Raw genomic sequence first — 18,058 nt, 5'->3', positions numbered from 1 at the left:
AATAAAAAAATACAAACCTCAATATTTACTCCGGATTCAGTTAAAGTTGCTTTATGATCAGCAAAGCTAAAGAGAATTAATTCACCAAAAACTAATGGCAATGATATCGTTGTAATGATAAATGAAAAACTATCCTTCATGTTTTCAAATGAAATTTGCTGAAAAATAAATTTGAAACTCTTTAAAATACTGCTTTGCTGTTATTTTATATTTTCTGGATGACACTTTAGTTAATTAAAATTCAATGAATGTTTTTTTTTGTGAAATGTCAATTAGCAAAATAGCAAGGCAAAGGCATTTTGGATACCTTGAATGTAGTGTATATCGCCACCAGTCAAACAGCCTGTTGCATATATTTTTTCAAGCACCAAATGTCAGTTACCTTTCAGTGTGCTGAAAAATTTCGTTCCCACCGAAAGGTTTTTTGAGTTGAATTTATGGAATTTTATTTCAAAAGGGATAGGAATTTTTCCCTTTACCACCAAGGATTTCAGAAAAAAAATTTATATTGTGTGACAAAAAAGTTTAATTTTAAAATATCATAGGGTTGTTTGTAGTGTGTCTGTAGGCTTTGCCTGTGGCAGGAGCAAGGGAAATCAAATAATATTTCATTTCTTAATAAGTAACATATAATCAACATTTCCATTGATTGTTGATATTTTTGAATTAGATTTAGGATAGGTATGAATTTGATTCTTGATATTTCTGAATTTGATTCTTGATAGGTCTGAGTTAGATTCTTGATAGGTCTGAATTATATTCTTGATAGGTCGGAATTAGATTCTTGATAGGTCGGAATTAAATTGTTAATGGTCTGAATCCAATTCTTGTTAGGTCTTAGTTAGATTCTCGTTAAGTCTTAGTTAGATTCTCGTTAAGTCTGAATTAGATTCTTGTAACGTCTGAATTAGATTCTTGTAACGTCTGAATTTGATTCTTGTAAGGTCTGAATAGGATTCTTGTAAGAACTATATTAGATTCTTGTTAGGTCTTAATTAGATTCTCGTTAAGTCTGAATTATATTCTTGTAACGTCTGAATTTGATTCTTGTAAGGTCTGAATTAGATTCTTGTAAGGTCTGAATTAGATTCTTGTAAAGTGTGAATTAGATTATTGTAAAGTCTGAATTAGTTTCTTGTAAGGTCTGAATTAGATTCTTGAAGGGTCTGAATTAGATTCTTGAAGGGTCTGAATCAGAATTTATACGACAGATAAATAAGAATAATTTCAAACATGGGGCATTTTGGAATTTTATACTTAAAACTATAGATAAATATAAATACCATCTTACATCGAAGTACATGCCAAGAAAAATTGACCTATATTGAACAATTTCAGCAACAGTAATTAGCAGAAAAAAAATAAACAAAACTCCTGATGTTCTAATCCCTCGTTTCCTTCCAGTGTAAATTAGTATAATACAAAATATCTGGAAAAACAATTACTCTGTTAGTCTTCATTGCTAATAAGAATAGATGTATTAATATATTAGTAAGGAAAAGAAGATAAGAAGTCACATTGCATGCCGTTTAATCTGGGTGGTCAAAATTACATTGCGTGCTATTTAATCCAGGAGGTTAAAACCACATTGCATGCTATTTGATACAGGTGGTTAAAACCACATTGCAGGCCGTTTAATACTGGTTGTTAAAAATACATTGCATGCCGTTTGAGCCATGAGGTTAAAACAGCATGCAATGCAGTTTAATCCAGGAGGTTAAAACGGCATGCAATGAAATTTCATCCAGGTGGATAAATCCACATTGCATGCTCTTTAATCCAGGTGGTTAAAACCACATTGCATGCCAGCTTGTAAGCTATATCAATCAATATCCCCAGTCCATCTGCATGTAGACCCCTAAATCTTCTTCCTCCCAATTTAGACAGATCCTTAATAATATTTCAAAAGTACGTGATTTATCAAGTGATTTATTAATAATCGAGAACTATTTTAAGGCCATTGGTGACCGAGCCACTCGTGGAAGTTCCAAGAAGATTGCCCTTGGAATAAACCAATGATTTTTTTATAATAGCAACTTAGCAAGTAACCCACCAGTGGCGTAGACAAGGGGGGGGGGGGTTCCTGGTCCATACCGCCTTAGACTGTACTAAATTTCCACCCCCTTCTCGACCTCTCTTAACGCCACTGTACCTCACATTATCAAAACCATCACTAGATTTACTCAAAAATGATCTCTATAATAAATAACCTGATTCCCATTTTATTGTAATGTTACCTTGGTGGTATAAAATTTATTTTAGCTAGAATTTTTCAGCATTACAGAATTTTTGATACTTTTGTGAAATATGATGAGTCACCAACCATGTGCTGCAAATATGAGATTTGAAAAGGGGAAAGGAAAAACATAACCAGCATGAGGAGTAGTTAGCACTTTCGCATCGCAGTAAGAGGAGCCGGGTGCGGTGGTTCTGGGCTTTCACCCGGAACTACTCCTTCTGCGTAGTTTGAAAGTTCTCTCCGCACTGGTTAAAGGGGTTCCCCCCCCCCCCACCCCCCGAGTTCTTCGGTTTCTCCTTTCCATAAAACTTGTAGAGGTTAACGGTAATAGTTAGTCTATGGAGCTGTTGGCTAGCGTGGCTTTCCACCCCCCCCCCCTCATAAGCATTGTTATCCGGCCAACTGTTTAAGGCATTAAAAGTCTCTGGGCCTAAGGTGGTGTCTTGGGTATTAGTTATAGTTATTATTATTATTAAAAATACATTCTAGGTTAGGTGTAAGAAATTATTACTTACATATGATAGAGATTTTACGAAAGAGGAATAATACTCTGCTGGGTATACATCCGCATCATCTAAATAGAGGATCACATCTCTTGTCATATCAGTCAAGGAAAGCCCTGTTAAGCAAACTGCAATAATCTGGGATAAAGAAAGATAAAATTATTATTTACACAAAAATCTGTATAGTACATTCACCAAGTTAATTTTTAAAAGGTTACTTAAATTTGGATACCAAGTTTTTTCCAGAAAGTTGGTACTGCCTAGACCTCGGCCACCCCTCGACCTTGAATGCCCCTCGACAGTGGTCGCCCCTCGACAGTGGTCGCCCCTCGACAGTGGTCGCCCCTCGACAGTGGTCGCCCCTCGACAGTGGTCGCCCCTCGACAGTGGTCGCCCCTCGACAGTGGTCGCCCCTCGACAGTGGTCGCCCCTCGACAGTGGTCGCCCCTCGACAGTGGTCGCCCCTCGACAGTGGTCGCCCCTCGACAGTGGTCGCCCCTCGACAGTGGTCGCCCCTCGACAGTGGTCGCCCCTCGACAGTGGTCGCCCCTCGACAGTGGTCGCCCCTCGACAGTGGTCGCCCCTCGACAGTGGTCGCCCCTCGACAGTGGTCGCCCCTCGACAGTGGTCGCCCCTCGACAGTGGTCGCCCCTCGACAGTGGTCGCCCCTCGACAGTGGTCGCCCCTCGACAGTGGTCGCCCCTCGACAGTGGTCGCCCCTCGACAGTGGTCACCCCTCGACAGTGGTCGCCCCTCGACAGTGGTCGCCCCTCGACAGTGGTCGCCCCTCGACAGTGGTCGCCCCTCGACAGTGGTCGCCCCTCGACAGTGGTCGCCCCTCGACAGTGGTCGCCCCTCGACAGTTTTCGCCCCTCGACCTTGTTCACCCCTCGACCTTGGCCGCCCCTCGACAGTGTCCGCCTCTCGACCTTGTCCGCCTCTCGACCTTGTCCGGCCCTCGACCTTGTTCGGCCCTCGACCTTGTTCGGCCCTCGACCTTGTTCGGCCCTCGACCTTGTTCGGCCCTCGACCGTGTTCGGCATTCGACCGTGTCCGGCCTCGACCTTGTTCGGCCCTCGACCTTGTTCGGCCCTCGACCTTGTTCGGCCCTCGACCTTGTTCGGCCCTCGACCTTGTTCGGCCCTCGACCTTGTCCGCCCCTCGACCGTGTCCGCCCCTCGATCTTGTCCGCTCCTAATACGATGCTACTGTAGCCCGGGTGTCAATAGGAACTGCAACCTAAGTTGCATTAAATAATCTATTTTCTTCTTCTATTTATCAAAAATGTTGTTAACCTTATAAATAAAAGGTTTTTTTTTAAATATTTTGTTGGCTTTATACGTAAACTCACCATTTTAAATATAGTAAGAAGATTCCATGAATTCCATTTTTTATTGCTATGTGCCTGAAAGTAAATCTCAAGTGGAGAAAATAACCAAAGAAAACCACAAGGCACCCAAACCAGAGCAGTTTCTTGGAAGCAGTTTGTGAAATCTGGTATGTCGGTGTTCCATGTTACATTGTTGTCCTTAAGAAAAAGAATTCATCAAAATAGGCTTGATAACACTTGAGGTCTTAAAATAGGTAATACAACTACCCAAAAGTATGCCAGAGAGCTTTTTATTACTAATACCATAAGTAACATAATAATGATAAGTATTACAATTAACGAGATTTACAACCAAACTGATTTTCATAGTTATTGCGTAATCAAGATGTTTTCTCAGCAAAGAGCCCTCTAGTGTCTAAAATATGCGAGACTTCCGCTAAGCCGAAATATCTGGTTTCCGATAGGTAGGCGGAATATTAAGCTAAAATTTTTCATGTTTTCTATCACGCATGATTTGCACGCGGGCTTCAAAACAAAGAAAAAGCCCCTCGCGACTCCAGAACGTGCTCTTCGATATTAGGCTCAAATTTTTACCAAAAAGTAGTCATCCAAAACGGTAAGTCGCGAGTCCAAGTCACAGCTTGAAGAGAGTATCAGTGCCGAAAAAAGGTTTGGTTAGAAAATTAGCATTAAAGCAATAGGAAGTGTCATACTTATAATTATTATGTTACTTATGCTAAACTAATACCTTGCTAAATTACGCAGGCATGCAACCAGGCTTGGAAATAAGTGGTGGTCACTGGGTCAATGACCAGTTTATTAATTGCTCGGACCAGTTTTTTATTCAAAAGCTAGGGGTTCATTGGTCCAGTGTCCAGTTTATTAATTCAAAATTATCTACCGTATTATTAACCAACTGGTCTATGTGACCACTTAAATAATTCAAGAGTTGGGAGTCACTGGCCAAATAGACCAGTTTAGAAATAAACCTTATTTCCAAGCCTAGAGCCAACGCGAGTTACGCGACAAGCTTATAATCTGCAAAATTTTCGTCTGCTAAGCAGACGCTTTGTGATTTATCGTCCGCTTAACAGACAAAAATCCAGAAGTTTGTGAGCAGGGCCGGCCATATCGTATGGCGAACGGAGCGGCCGCTACAGGCGCCAAGTCAAGAAAAATAAAGGGGAAAAAAATTATATTAGGATACACGAAATAGAGAAAAGTAATTGGACAATACTATACTACAACAACTCGTTTTTAGTTTAGTCCGGTTCGAAGGCAGCGGGATGCGCGAACGGAAAATATTACGGAAAGAGAGAACCAAGAACGAAGTAAACGTGTTTTCTCAAACCCCTTTTTTTGTGGGCGAAAGTTTCATAAGAGGGCCAGTGGTGGCGCTTCGGTATCGGGGACTCTAGTAAAACGGAAATGCCTATCTTGACTCCAGTCCAGGTGTAAATAGTCTTAGATCCTACTATATTAAATAAAACTATTAGAGCTATCGTCTTTAAGATTAGTTGTTTTAAAGGCTTAAGTACTTAAAAAAAAACTAGCATCGTAACCGTTTTCAATAGCTTGTTTCAAACGCTTTAATGAACAAGTTACAAAATAAAGACAATTTCGGTATATTTACTAATTTCAGGAGTGGGAGTTAAAAATGACGATTTTTAGTATCAAGGCATTGGCGCCACTAAAAACATTTGAACGCTCCCGAGTTTTGGCCAGCGTTGCCAGATAGCCAAAATCAAATTATAGTCCTAAGGACTAAAAATTATAGATTTCCAGTTCAAATTAAAGGACACATTGTATTTGGCGGTAATTTCAATTTTGCATCGGATATACCACTGATGTTTGATAAAATTTCACTTTCAAATAAACCCATTGACGTATGGTTAAATAAAACCTTTTAAATAAAAACAAATAAAATATTAAAAATAATAAAAACACGTCTATTCATCGCATTTGTCGGCTGCGATCCAAGAAATTCTTCGACGGTTAACGCTTATAGTAAGAGATTTTCAGATTATAGGATTTATAGGTCATCAATATCAAAAAATCGGAAAACACGCCCTATATATTACACTGTTAAAATTATAGGACACCGAAAATTTTGTGGCAAAATTATAGATTTTTCCTATAATTATAGGACGTCTGGCAACGCTGGTTTTGGTGGCTGGTTACGGGCCATAGGTGGCGCGTAGACGTCTTGTCCTCTGTTTTTGACCGTTGTACGGTTGCTTTGTTTGTTAATAATTGGACGACGTTCATTGTCTCTGAAGATGGCCAGCTAAGCTAGCCTTAATATATGCAAATATAACGAAGTTTTTATTTTAACCTACAATTCTGAAATATAGAGGCATCAGTAATATTTGCTGCTCTTTTTCTTGATTTTTTTAAATAAATTTGAAAACGAATATAGAGCGAGCAGACGAAAGAAAAACGGCTCGTTAGTCGTTACATCCCCCCCCCCCCCCCGCTGTGTGTCACTAGTGTTAACAACATTATTTATCCAAGGATCCTATATGTTAGAAGGATATGAGGCGAGGGACGAAAAAATGGCAGAGCCGTCGGTGGGTCATGCGCGATAGAGAATCCGTCTTTAGTTTCCGCCAAGGACAAAACATGGAGGAAGCACCGCCAAAATTTGTCCTTGAGGGAATAGAAACAAGACTTCCCACGTTTAGAGGCTCTCTTAATATCGACGGCACTGCCGGCTTTTTGAAAACACTGGCTGGCCGAAGGGCTACCTATCCTTCTAACATATAGGATCCTTGATTTATCCTACGAATGGGGATTATTTCCTCGGCGTTGGTCATCTAGTATAATTATTTAGATAGAGCAAAATAAACAATTATTAAATCATGCTTACCCAAAACTTGCTTCCACAAAAGTTTTCCATTTTGAAAAAGATTTAAAATCACATCAATATCTAAAAACAAGTCAACCAAGTCATACTATTAGTTCCACATCGACAAAAAAAATATATTAAATAATAAAATAACTAAATAGCTGGGCCTCTATCAGTGGCTTAAACAACGGCCCCGTGGCCACCCAAAAATTTATAATTTATATGAACTTCCATTCGATTTCCTCCCCCACCCGGGGCAGTGCCGGCGCTAGGACTTTCGGGCCCCAGGTAAGCGTTCTCGGGCAGGCGCCACTGGCCCCTATTTGCCAAAATTAAAAATTTTGAGCGTTAATGTTACGATGTTAAGTAAAAACTATTAAAATTAAAATCAAAAGAAAGTATGAAACTCGAAATGATATTTGGATGTTTCAATATTCCAGAAGATTTTAACAAACTCCTTCAGTGGCGCACGAAAATAAGCATGACCGAAGCCTTCATAAAACGTTTTTTACTTACCATTACCTACAAATTTTTTGAGACTCATCACCCCCCAGAAAAACATCCTGGGTGCGCCACTGAACTCTTTTATGGAATCATTGACTTTAAAAGTTACTGCCAATTTCTTAAACTTTCAATGAACTGGGGGCAGGTTCGATAATTTATATCGTGTCTATTGTACAGCTGCTTCTGATATTAAAGGGGCGAAAGTCTGACCAGATTTTAAATATGTAAATATGAATGCAAAACTTTACTCATTTATCAGTTATAGCGTTTTCCATTTGATTGCTCAAGATTCGCTCTGAATCTGTCTCTGACGTCATAGATCTCGCCCCAATCGACTTGAGTAAACCGCAAATGGAACGTTCCATGAACATATTCCCGCGCTTTGTTGTTTTTCTTCTGCTAGTAATTTAAATTTTCGCGTCTTGGTCTGCCATTTTGCCAAAAAATCTAAAACGAACACTCGAAAATTTGCTCCGATCTCGATCCGTTGATCTGTCGAAATCGTCAGATCGGTTTTGGGCGATCTCGGAGCACCCGAGATCGCGAAATGGAACACGCGAAACTTGATCGGAGCAGAACCGAGCACGCTTATGGAACATAAAATGTTTATCAGAGCGATCTAGAGTGCTCTAGAGCAGTCAAATGGAAAACGCTATAAGTTTTAAATAAACCATTGTACACAGTGAAATAAAGTTATCTCGTTGATTTTGATAATATTCCATTTGGAAAATTCTCTATTAACTAAAAGCACCTTTGCTATATTAAAATCGACGTTTCAAAGGAAATGTATTGGCTTCTAAACAATAACCATGATAGCAAAAGTGATATAATTACGAAACGTGTTCCTATACTTTCCAATGCTAAGATTTACTGAATGCTGCTATCGAGCTAGAGCGCATAGAGATAGTAAATACGCTGCGCGTAGGAAATGTGAAACTCGCTATTGAGTAGTAACACTCCGTAGCTTTGGCCATGGCCGCCATTGTGGGCGCGAAATTTTTTCCTCTTGTTTCCCCCCAGCGCGTTCCTAGCGATCCTGGTGGCTACGACAGCAGCTTCGGTATTCCACAGAATAAATAATACGCTGTACACAAAGCCAATAGTAATCGTGGGATAGACAAGAGACCAAAAATAAGAAATTTTATTTTCACTACATGCATTTAGTACTTTATCTTGGTATCAGTTTTATTTTTATAAGGTAGAAAAGGCTAGAATAATATTAGGTATAGACTAAGGTATAAAATATTAAGTCTCCCTGGATTTATTTAATCACAAAGTAATTTTACATGAATAAGATTTGGCTTAAAGAAAATTTACATAAAGTTGTTTAAGAGGTTTGGTAAACAAATCTTTTCGATTGAAATGCTTAACCCATTCCTTTGACCTAAAAAAATGCAAATGCAATAAATATTAGTCCCACGTGGGTATAGTAAACAAACAAAAGGCCTCAGAGGCATAAAGCATTATATCACCTTTCTTCGTCTTTGGGGAATTTAAAAACATTACCCAGATGTATTCGTTTTTAAGAAGAAACACGAAACACACCTAACTAGAGCCATTAAAGTTTAAAGCAAGTGGCGGCTCGACATGAAGTAGCTCTTTTTTCAATAGATGTCGTTAGCGTCGAAATAAACAAGTTCGCCAAGAAGGCGATAATATTATTTCGTGCCTGTATTCCATTTAAGCAGGTAGCAGAAAATCATGAATTGGTAATAAACCTTAAATAAGTGCCGCACTTATTTATTACTTCTCATAATACACGGCTTTGATAAGTAAGTGCCGCACTTATTTATTACTTCTGATAATACACGGCTTCGATAAGTATGTGTCACACTTATTTATTACTTCTGGACATACACGGCTTCGATAAATAAGTGCCACACTTATTTATTACTTCTGATAATACACGGCTTCGATAAGTAAGTGCCGCACTTATTTATTACTTCTGACCATATACGGCTTCGATAAGTAAGTGTCACACTTATTTATGACTTCTGGCCAAACACGACTTTGATAAGAAAGTGCCGCACTTATTTATTACTTCTGGACATACACGGCTTCGATAAATAAGTGCCACACTTATTTATTACTTCTGGCCATACACGGCTTCGATAAGAAAGGGCCACACTTATTTATTACTTCTGACCACACACGGCTTCGATAACTAAGTGCCACATTTATTTATTACTTCTGGCTATACACGGTTTCGATAAGTAAGTGCCACTCTTATTTATTACTTCTGGCCAAACACGGCTTTGATAAGTAAGTGCCGCACTTATTTGTTACTTCTGACCATATACGGCTTCGATAAGTATGTGTCACACTTATTTATTACTTCTGGCCAAACACGGCTTTGATAAGAAAGTGCCACACTTATTTATTACTTCTGGACATACACGGCTTTGATAAAAGTGCCACACTTATTTATTACTTCTGATAATACACGGCTTTGATAAGTAAGTGCCGCATTTATTTATTACTTCTGATAATACACGGCTTCGATAAGTAAGTGTCACACTTATTTATTACTTCTGACCATATACGGCTTCGATAAGTAAGTGTCACACTTATTTATTACTTCTGGCCAAACACGGCTTCGATAAGAAAGTGCCGCACTTATTTATTACTTCTGGCCATACACGGCTTCGATAAGAAAGGGCCACACTTATTTATTACTTCTGACCACACACGGCTTCGATAACTAAGTGCCACACTTATTTATTACTTCTGGCTCTACACGGTTTCGATAAGTAAGTGCCACTCTTATTTATTACTTCTGGCGAAACACGACTTTGATAAGTAAGTGCCAACCTTTTTTATTACTTCTGATAATATATTGCTTCGATAAGTAAGTGCCGCACTTATATATTACTTCTGGACATACACGGGTTCGATAAGAAAGTTCCACACCAGGCCTTTAAACACGCCATACTATCGCAGTCTGTGTTGTGTACACATTTGATTGGATGAACCTTTACTCTGAACGTTTTACGGGAAGGGGGAAGACAATAATCGAACTTTCCCCTTCCGACGGCAGCAGGCGCTAAAGCTCTCTCCTCTCTCGTTCCGTGCCGTCAAATTCAAGTTAACCGATACTGCTCTGCGTGATTTGAACCTGGAAGTGCGACTTTGTCACCACTACTAGGTAATTGTTTCCATTTTTCTTTTTCTCCGCACCTTTTCATTTAGAGGTTACTTCGTCGGACTCTCTAGAATTTCAAACAGAAAATTCACCTTCCTCGAGCCATTACGAGCACTACCAGCTAACCTTATTATCTTTCTCCGTATTCTCCGCAGATTTTTTTATAGGTTAACCGATACTGCTCTTCGGGATTTGGAGCAGTAAGCGCGCCTTTGCGACCACTACGAGGTGACTGATTTAGTTTTCTCCGCCACTTCTCTTTCAGAGAGGTTACCCGTAGACCTCTCTACAATCAACGGGGGCGCATTCGAAAAAAAAAGTTTCTCCTCTGGTGAAAACGCAAGGTTCCAAGAAAAAAGCTACGCTTACAATTAGGTTGGCGCATAGAGCCCCTTTTCAAACGAGAAAATATAAAAACTCGCGAAGGAGAGAAAAGGGGGAAGACATCGACTTATTCCCCGAAAGAAACGTCACTGGATGTCAGACAACAAGTCGTCCCTGCTTCCTTTTTACAAGAATTTGAATCTTTGACTGCGAGTCAGCCACACTGAGGCTAAAACCTGTTGGAAGGTGGGATTCCTTTACAATGGTGTTCTTGATACTTCTAACACTGGTCACTTGACAGCGGAATTTCAGAAATGTAGAAGTTCTTTGTCACCGATTTCAATAGATATACATCTGCCTTTATTGTTAGCCCCAAGAACGTTTTTCGATAAAGGAACAGTCTTCGTTTCTTCTTCCTTCGTATATTTAATAATTAAGTGTTTTATTTATAAATATCATAATTATTAGTGTTTTATTTATAAATATCATAATTATTAGTGTTTTATTTATAAATATCATAATTATTAGTGTTTTATTTGTAAATATCATAATTATTAGTGTTTTATTTGTAAATATCATAATTATTAGTGTTTTATTTATAAATATCATAATTATTAGTGTTTTATTTATAAATATCATAATTATTAGTGTTTTATTTATAAATATCATAATTATTAGTGTTTTATTTATAAATATCATAATTATTAGTGTTTTATTTATAAATATCATAATTATTAGTGTTTTATTTATAAATATCATAATTATTAGTGTTTTATTTTTAAATATCATAATTATTAGTGTTTTATTTATAAATATCATAATTATTAGTGTTTTATTTATATATTTAATTTTAATAGTGTTTTATTTTTATACTTAATAATTATTAGTGTTTTAATTATATATTTCATAACTATTAGTGTGTTAATTATATATTTAATAATTAATAGTATTTTATTTATATATTTGATAATTAATAGTATTTTATTTATATATTTGATAATTAATAGTATTTTATTTATATATTTGATAATTAATAGTATTTTATTTATATATTTGATAATTAATAGTATTTTATTTATATATTTAATTCTTAATAATGTTTTATTTTTATATTTAATAATTAATATTGTTTTAAAAATAATTACAATTAATTATGTATATCAAGTCAATATTGCTTAAGAAGTCAAGTTATTTTGAAACTAATAATATAACTATTGCAAAGCGTTGCCAAAAACTGGTGCTGATTAGATGTGCGTATTTTCCTTTATTATCGTAGCATTTGTAATGCTCGGTATCTAACGTACATGTGCTGTTGCCAACATAAAATGTTTTTATTTTTAATTTAAATGGTCCAAACTAATTAAAATAGGTCTCAGAATTTTAAGACAAAGCTATATATTTTATGTATGCTATGTTTAATCTATTTTAATTAAAAAATTAAACTTCGAAAATTTTCCAAAATAACGGTCTAATATTTACGACTGCTACGTGACTACGGAGGTGACAGACAAATACCGGTAAACCGAATAGGTCCCCCTAAATAGAAAGCGACAGCCAGTGACATCACTCGCGTCTGCGCAAGAGAAGGAAGGAAAGAACGAGCGTTTTCACCAGAGGAGAAACTTTTTTTGGGAGAGTTTCGTTTGGCCGACTTCTCATTTGGCCGACCACAAAATACACGTTACGCCGACTGTCCATTTGGCCGACTGCACATTTGTCCGACTGAGAAGTCGGTCATATGGACAGTCGGCCAAATAGACTGCTCATTTGACCGACTGAACATTTGTCCGACTGTCCATTTGGCCGACTGAGAATTCGGCCAAATGGGCAGTCGGCCAAATGGACAGTGCATTAGACCGACTGCTCATTTTTCCGACTACTCATTTAGCCGACTGCTCGTTTGGCCGACTGCTCGTTTGGCCGACTGCTCGTTTGGCCGACTGCTCGTTTGGCCGACTACTCGTTTGGCCGACTACTCATTTGGCCGACTACTCATTTCGCCGACTGCTCATATGTCATTTAGACGATACTAGGTGCGTTTGGCTAGGTACTGTCCTCTAGGTCGCGTTTTAGAAGGCCCAGCTTGGTTATAAAGAACGGGGCTGGGGGGGCGCCGGTCCGGCCCCCCAGCGCTCGAGCGAAGCGAGTGCGCGGCGCCGTCAGGCGCCAATACTTAGAATACATTGCCCGTTCTATAAGTCAACCTAACACTAAAGACATAGATAAGGACAGGCTATAGTATAAGAGTCAGTGAAATGAGCAGTCGTTCAAATGAGCAGTCGTTCAAATGAGCAGTCGGCCAAATGAGCAGTCGGTCAAATGAGTAGTCAGCCAAACGAGCAGTCGGCCAAACGAGCAGTCGGTCAAACGAGCTGTTGGCCAAACGAGCAGTCGGTCAAATGAGTAGTCGGACAAATGAGCAGTCGGTCAAACGGGCTGCTCATTTGGCCGACCAGAATTTCAGCTAAAAGAGTAGTCGGCCAAATGAGTAGTCGGCCTAATGAGTAGTCGGCCATATGGTCTGGTCATTTTGCCGACCGAAAAGTCGACCAAATGAGCTGTCGGCCAAATGGGCATTCGGACATATGAGCATTCGGCCAAATGAAAAGTCGGTCAAATGAGGAGTCGGCCAAATGCGGAGTCGGCCAAATGCACCCCACCCCTTTTTTTTCGAATGCGCCCCCGTTGGGCTAGACTAGGATGGACGATGCACGTAGCTTTTGGGTTTGTTCTTTCGTTTTTAGTTTAGGCTAGAGTAAAGCCCAGTTCCTGGCCTTCTCTAATACAGCCGGCTATGTTTTCAATTAAGTGGCCCAATTAATTGAAAACATAGCCGGCTGTATTAGAGAAGGCCAGGAAATCTCGGCGGTTGAAAAAATATTAACTGGCACGGCGGCCAGACCCCAACCGCCGCTAGATGGTGCTTATTGGAGTAGGAAATTTTTGATGATGTCATTGCTTTTTGTTTTTTACAATTTTTCTTCCACCGTGAGCGTCTGCTAGGTAGGCGGCTGTGTCAGCTGTCTAATTGTTATAAGTACCTTCAAAAAAATTCAAGTACAGTTTTGTAATAATTCGTTTCATAATGTAATATTTATATCTTCCTTTTTTGAGATTATACCGAGATATTTTTTTAATTGTTATGTAAACTATAAGAAAAAGCCTTTATCTAGAAAATATCTTAAACTTTAAATTAAGGTTTGTGATATGTGATTTTGTAAATCAAAAACAAATGTTCCTATTTTTAAAGTACAAAGTTCCTGTCCCTAGAATGGACTTAAAGTTTAAAATAATAGCGAAAAAGCTACATATGCTAAAACTTTATAAACAAATAATAAATTCCTTTAAAATTAAATGGTTTTTTTAAAATAAGTTCAAAATATAAATATTTTGATTCATTATTTAAGTAGAACAACACTAACAATATGATAGACGAAAATAGTATTTCTAAATGGGTTTTAAATAGCTTGTTCAAAGACTTACAGGAAAGATAAATATATATATATATAATATTTGAATCGCGCGCCTTTAGTTCAGTTCAGTTCAGTTCAGTTCACTTTTCCACTCCGAATTTGGTCCCTTTTAAATCAGGGAGGCTCACTTAAACTTTCGGATAAGGGGCGCAGTGAGGGGACATGGTGTGTGTCACCAAGTTGGTCTTTTTGTAGGTTTGCGGAGCGACCACCACCTGTCCAAGAGGTGTTTGGTGGCATCCGTCGTCTCTGTTTTTTGTTTGTCTTCAGTTAGTCCAAGCCATCGGAGATAATCCGGGGATGATGGGGCTACTACCATAGTCATTTGCTCGGACTCGCGTATTAAAAGTCGCTCCGGGGTCAACGCCGGGCACTCTTCCAAGATGTGAGCCACGGTTTCTGACGGGGCAGCGCAGAGTTTGCATGTTGGTACCATCTAGCGGCAGAAAAAAATTACTCATGCCGCCCCCTCCGAAAATTTGATTTCCTGGCCTTCTCTAATACAGCCGGCTATGTTGAAATCAACTAATTGTAAGCAAGAAAATTGTACAGTGTGAACAGAAAAAGTTGGAACAATGGTTACAATTTTTCTGTTCACACTGTACAATTTTCTTGCTTACAATCAGTTGGTGTCAATTAAGTGGCCTAACTAATTGTATAGTGTGAACTGGGCTTAACACTGCCGTACCCGCTATTGTCCCCGTCGTCGCCGTTTGCAGTAACGCGTTCGGGAATAAGGGCATGCAGACTATGGAAAGGGTTTTTAGACAGAGCGAGAGGGTAAAGAGAAGAATTTTGGTGGAGACCCTCCCGCGAAGGGAGGCAATGAAGTGAGAGAGCCTACTAGTTAGCTGGGGAGGGGGGAGGGATGAATACTTTGTGAGAGATAGAGAGATACTAGGAATAACAACTTGTTGGAGGGGGAGGGAGAAATGCAGTGAGAGAGGAACAAGAAGTCAGACGCAGAGTTGCCAGCTGGGCGGTTCCTTCGCCCGATTGGGCTCCTTTCCAAATAGGGAATAATTCTACCGTAAAATGTGTAAAATGGAGTGAAGGTTGAATCATAGAGCAATGAAACAAGGCGATAGCGGCATCGCAGAGTCAAGGGGGTAAAGATTACGCGTGACTATCCTAATATTTTGTGTTCGTTATTGTTTTTCTATAGTAATTATTTGACCGAAAATTATCGCTTTTATAAATTTGCCACTCTATTTCTTTAAAATTTGGCTATAAAATGGTATAGAATTTCGATTATTTTTGACAAGTTAAACAACTTATACCTGGTAATTCTTACTGGTTGCTATATAGATAGTCTGCCCTTGGATTTAGTTACTTGTTTGTAATAAAACGTAGAGAGATGGCGGTAGTGTTTCCGTCGAGTGGCAAAAAATAAATAAGTCTGCTAGTGTTCTACGGTAGATATCGACGCCGCCGGCGCCGATCGTTTTTTTGCGCAGCCGAGTTTATAATGTTTTTTAACATGGCTACCAGATTTTCCGTTGATATCAGTCTCTTTGCAGCTTGAACAAAAATGTAGTTCTTTATCGAATTTCAATAATTACTATGCTAGTGCAAATAAACGCTGCGCCGCCGCCGCCGTTAAATTTCGGGTCAGCTCCGCCACCGACAAAAAAGTACCAGGTAGCGCCAATGATCTACCGTCTGCTATTGTAAAATAACCGGGAAATGGCTATATCTGAGGGTAATCAAATCTGTACGCGTGTCTACCACGTACTTTATTATACCTAAAGTGAGTCTACTAATACGCGACCTTTATAGTTTTCGTGGCACCCAAAAGGGGGCGTATCGTTAGCTTTTGGTCGCGAACACCGACGCGATTCGTTGGCCTGTTGAAAATCCCATCGACAAGCCGGTCTTTTTCAATTTAAAATATGCTATTGAAATAACATACATTTTGGGTTTCATTTCTAATTGAGAAGCGCTACCTTTTTCGATTAAAAATAATTTATTTTGGAAATTGTTTGAAAAATGTATATTAAAAAGTCTTAGCTTAAATTAACTGAGCGTCCACGTTAGGTTTTAATAAACAGTAAGGATTTAATCCATTACTTTACACCAATGTTAATCGGTTAAGTGTGGGGCATAATTTTTCCATTTATATTTTTATAAAATATTTAAAATAAAATTAAACTTACCGTCAACAATTCAACAACTAATTGAAAAGCAGAAGCGAGGCTTCAGTGGATTGCGGTAGATGTACTGACCAGAAGAACAATGTCACCGAAGGCGTTTCCATTCAGATTACTGCTCACAGCCACAATCTCATTAGTTTTGCTAAAAGTGTCTTATCTTAGAACGAGATATCGATTTGAAATGTGATCGTGTCATTACGTTAAATATACGAGACTTATATAACAGTTATATAAAAGTTATATAAGTTTTTTTTTGTTTCGAGTTTTTGTCGAGGTAGGGCCGACATAACCCTTAAATGGTGGTGTACGGGATTTTAGACTCTTCTAAAATTCTTGGTTTTCTTGGATTTATTTCATAGCAAAAACGGCATAAGTGTGTTAGTTTTCTATCCTTCGAACCCACAAATTTTATTGAGAACCGTTACTAGAATGATCATATATATTTTTGGTGAATCTCTATTAGAGACTTGGCACTCCGTAGCTTTGGCTATGGCCGCCATTGTGGTCATATATTTCTCCCCACGATAAAAACTATTGAATACCAACTGTGACGTAAAAAAAACCATTCAAATATTGTAACCATAGATATAAGAAATGTATATAAAGGTCTAGATAAATTTCGGGGCGTCTAAGCCTAACATAAAATACGGAATTGACACCTAGCAGACACCGAGGAAGGCATGTGACCAAGAGCGCGAGCTCTCTTAGCATTTTAGTTACAAAGTGCTTGACCTTTCCGCAGGCCGTAGTCTTTAGACACCATCTGTTGGTGACTTTTAGTATAATTATTAAGCAGATGACAATGGCTCTCGCGACGATAGCACGAGCTTTCTTACCGATAAATAGCGCCTTATAAGGATAGCCTGCAGAAATTACGCGTTTCTGCTAGCTGTCACCTCCGTATTCACTCCCTTTGGAATATTTTATCTAGACCTTTATATACGTTTCCTATATCTATGATTGTAACCGTCCAAAAGACTAAAAGTGGGTCTAGAGGAAATCTTAGAGGGAAGGGACCCCGTGACTTGGAGGAATAAAACCAGTATACAGGAGTTGCGGAGAGCTGCGAAATCGGTTTCGTCAGTGACCGTGAACTCGCGCGAGACGGAGGGGTTCAAACGCGACTAGCGCCAACTGCATACGGAATTTTGCAACTATTCTCATTTTATAGCATTGTTTTCGAGTCATCTGGTTTGTTTTATTCCTCCAAACAAATACGAGTCATTTTGGTAAAAGGCGCAAGGAATTTAGAAATGTTTCAAAACAAACCAGACGACGCGAAAACAAATGATATAAAATGAGAATAGTTGCAAAATTCCGTATGCAGTTGGCGCTAGTCGCGTTTGAACCCCTCCATCTCGCGCGAGTTAACGGTCACTGACGAAACCGATTTCGCAGCTCTCCGCAACTCCTGTATACTGGTTTTATTCCTCCAAGCCCGTGATTGGTTTGCTTTAGATCGTAGTTAACGCATGCGCATTTACGATTTTTATGTTTTTATTTTATTAAACAGGGCTGCCCTTCAAAACATATTCACGAAAG

At 38.8% G+C, this 18,058-nt stretch overlaps 1 protein-coding gene across 1 annotated transcript in view; it reads right to left on the bottom strand.

Moving 5' to 3' along the window:
• Nucleotides 1-16,640, bottom strand: part of LOC149959543 (ATP-binding cassette sub-family C member 1-like) — a 42,721-nt gene extending 26,081 nt beyond the window's left edge. The window contains exons 1-6 of the mRNA XM_090166497.1: nt 16,520-16,640; nt 6,942-7,001; nt 4,094-4,270; nt 2,755-2,880; nt 1,292-1,429; nt 18-158 (exon numbers count right to left, since the gene is read on the bottom strand). Of these exons, the coding sequence (XP_090022623.1) occupies nt 18-158; nt 1,292-1,429; nt 2,755-2,880; nt 4,094-4,270; nt 6,942-6,971 (612 nt within the window). The 5' untranslated portion in view covers nt 6,972-7,001; nt 16,520-16,640. The remainder of the gene's footprint in view (nt 1-17; nt 159-1,291; nt 1,430-2,754; nt 2,881-4,093; nt 4,271-6,941; nt 7,002-16,519) is intronic.
• Between the last annotated feature and the right edge of the window lie 1,418 nt (nt 16,641-18,058).

The sequence above is a fragment of the Leiobunum rupestre genome, chromosome 2 (assembly GCF_980474605.1).
Source record: "Leiobunum rupestre chromosome 2, qqLeiRupe1.1.hap1, whole genome shotgun sequence".
NCBI lineage: Eukaryota > Metazoa > Arthropoda > Arachnida > Opiliones > Sclerosomatidae > Leiobunum > Leiobunum rupestre.
The sequence above is the reverse complement of the archived record's forward strand: the minus strand, read 5'-3'. Positions and strand labels throughout refer to the sequence as shown.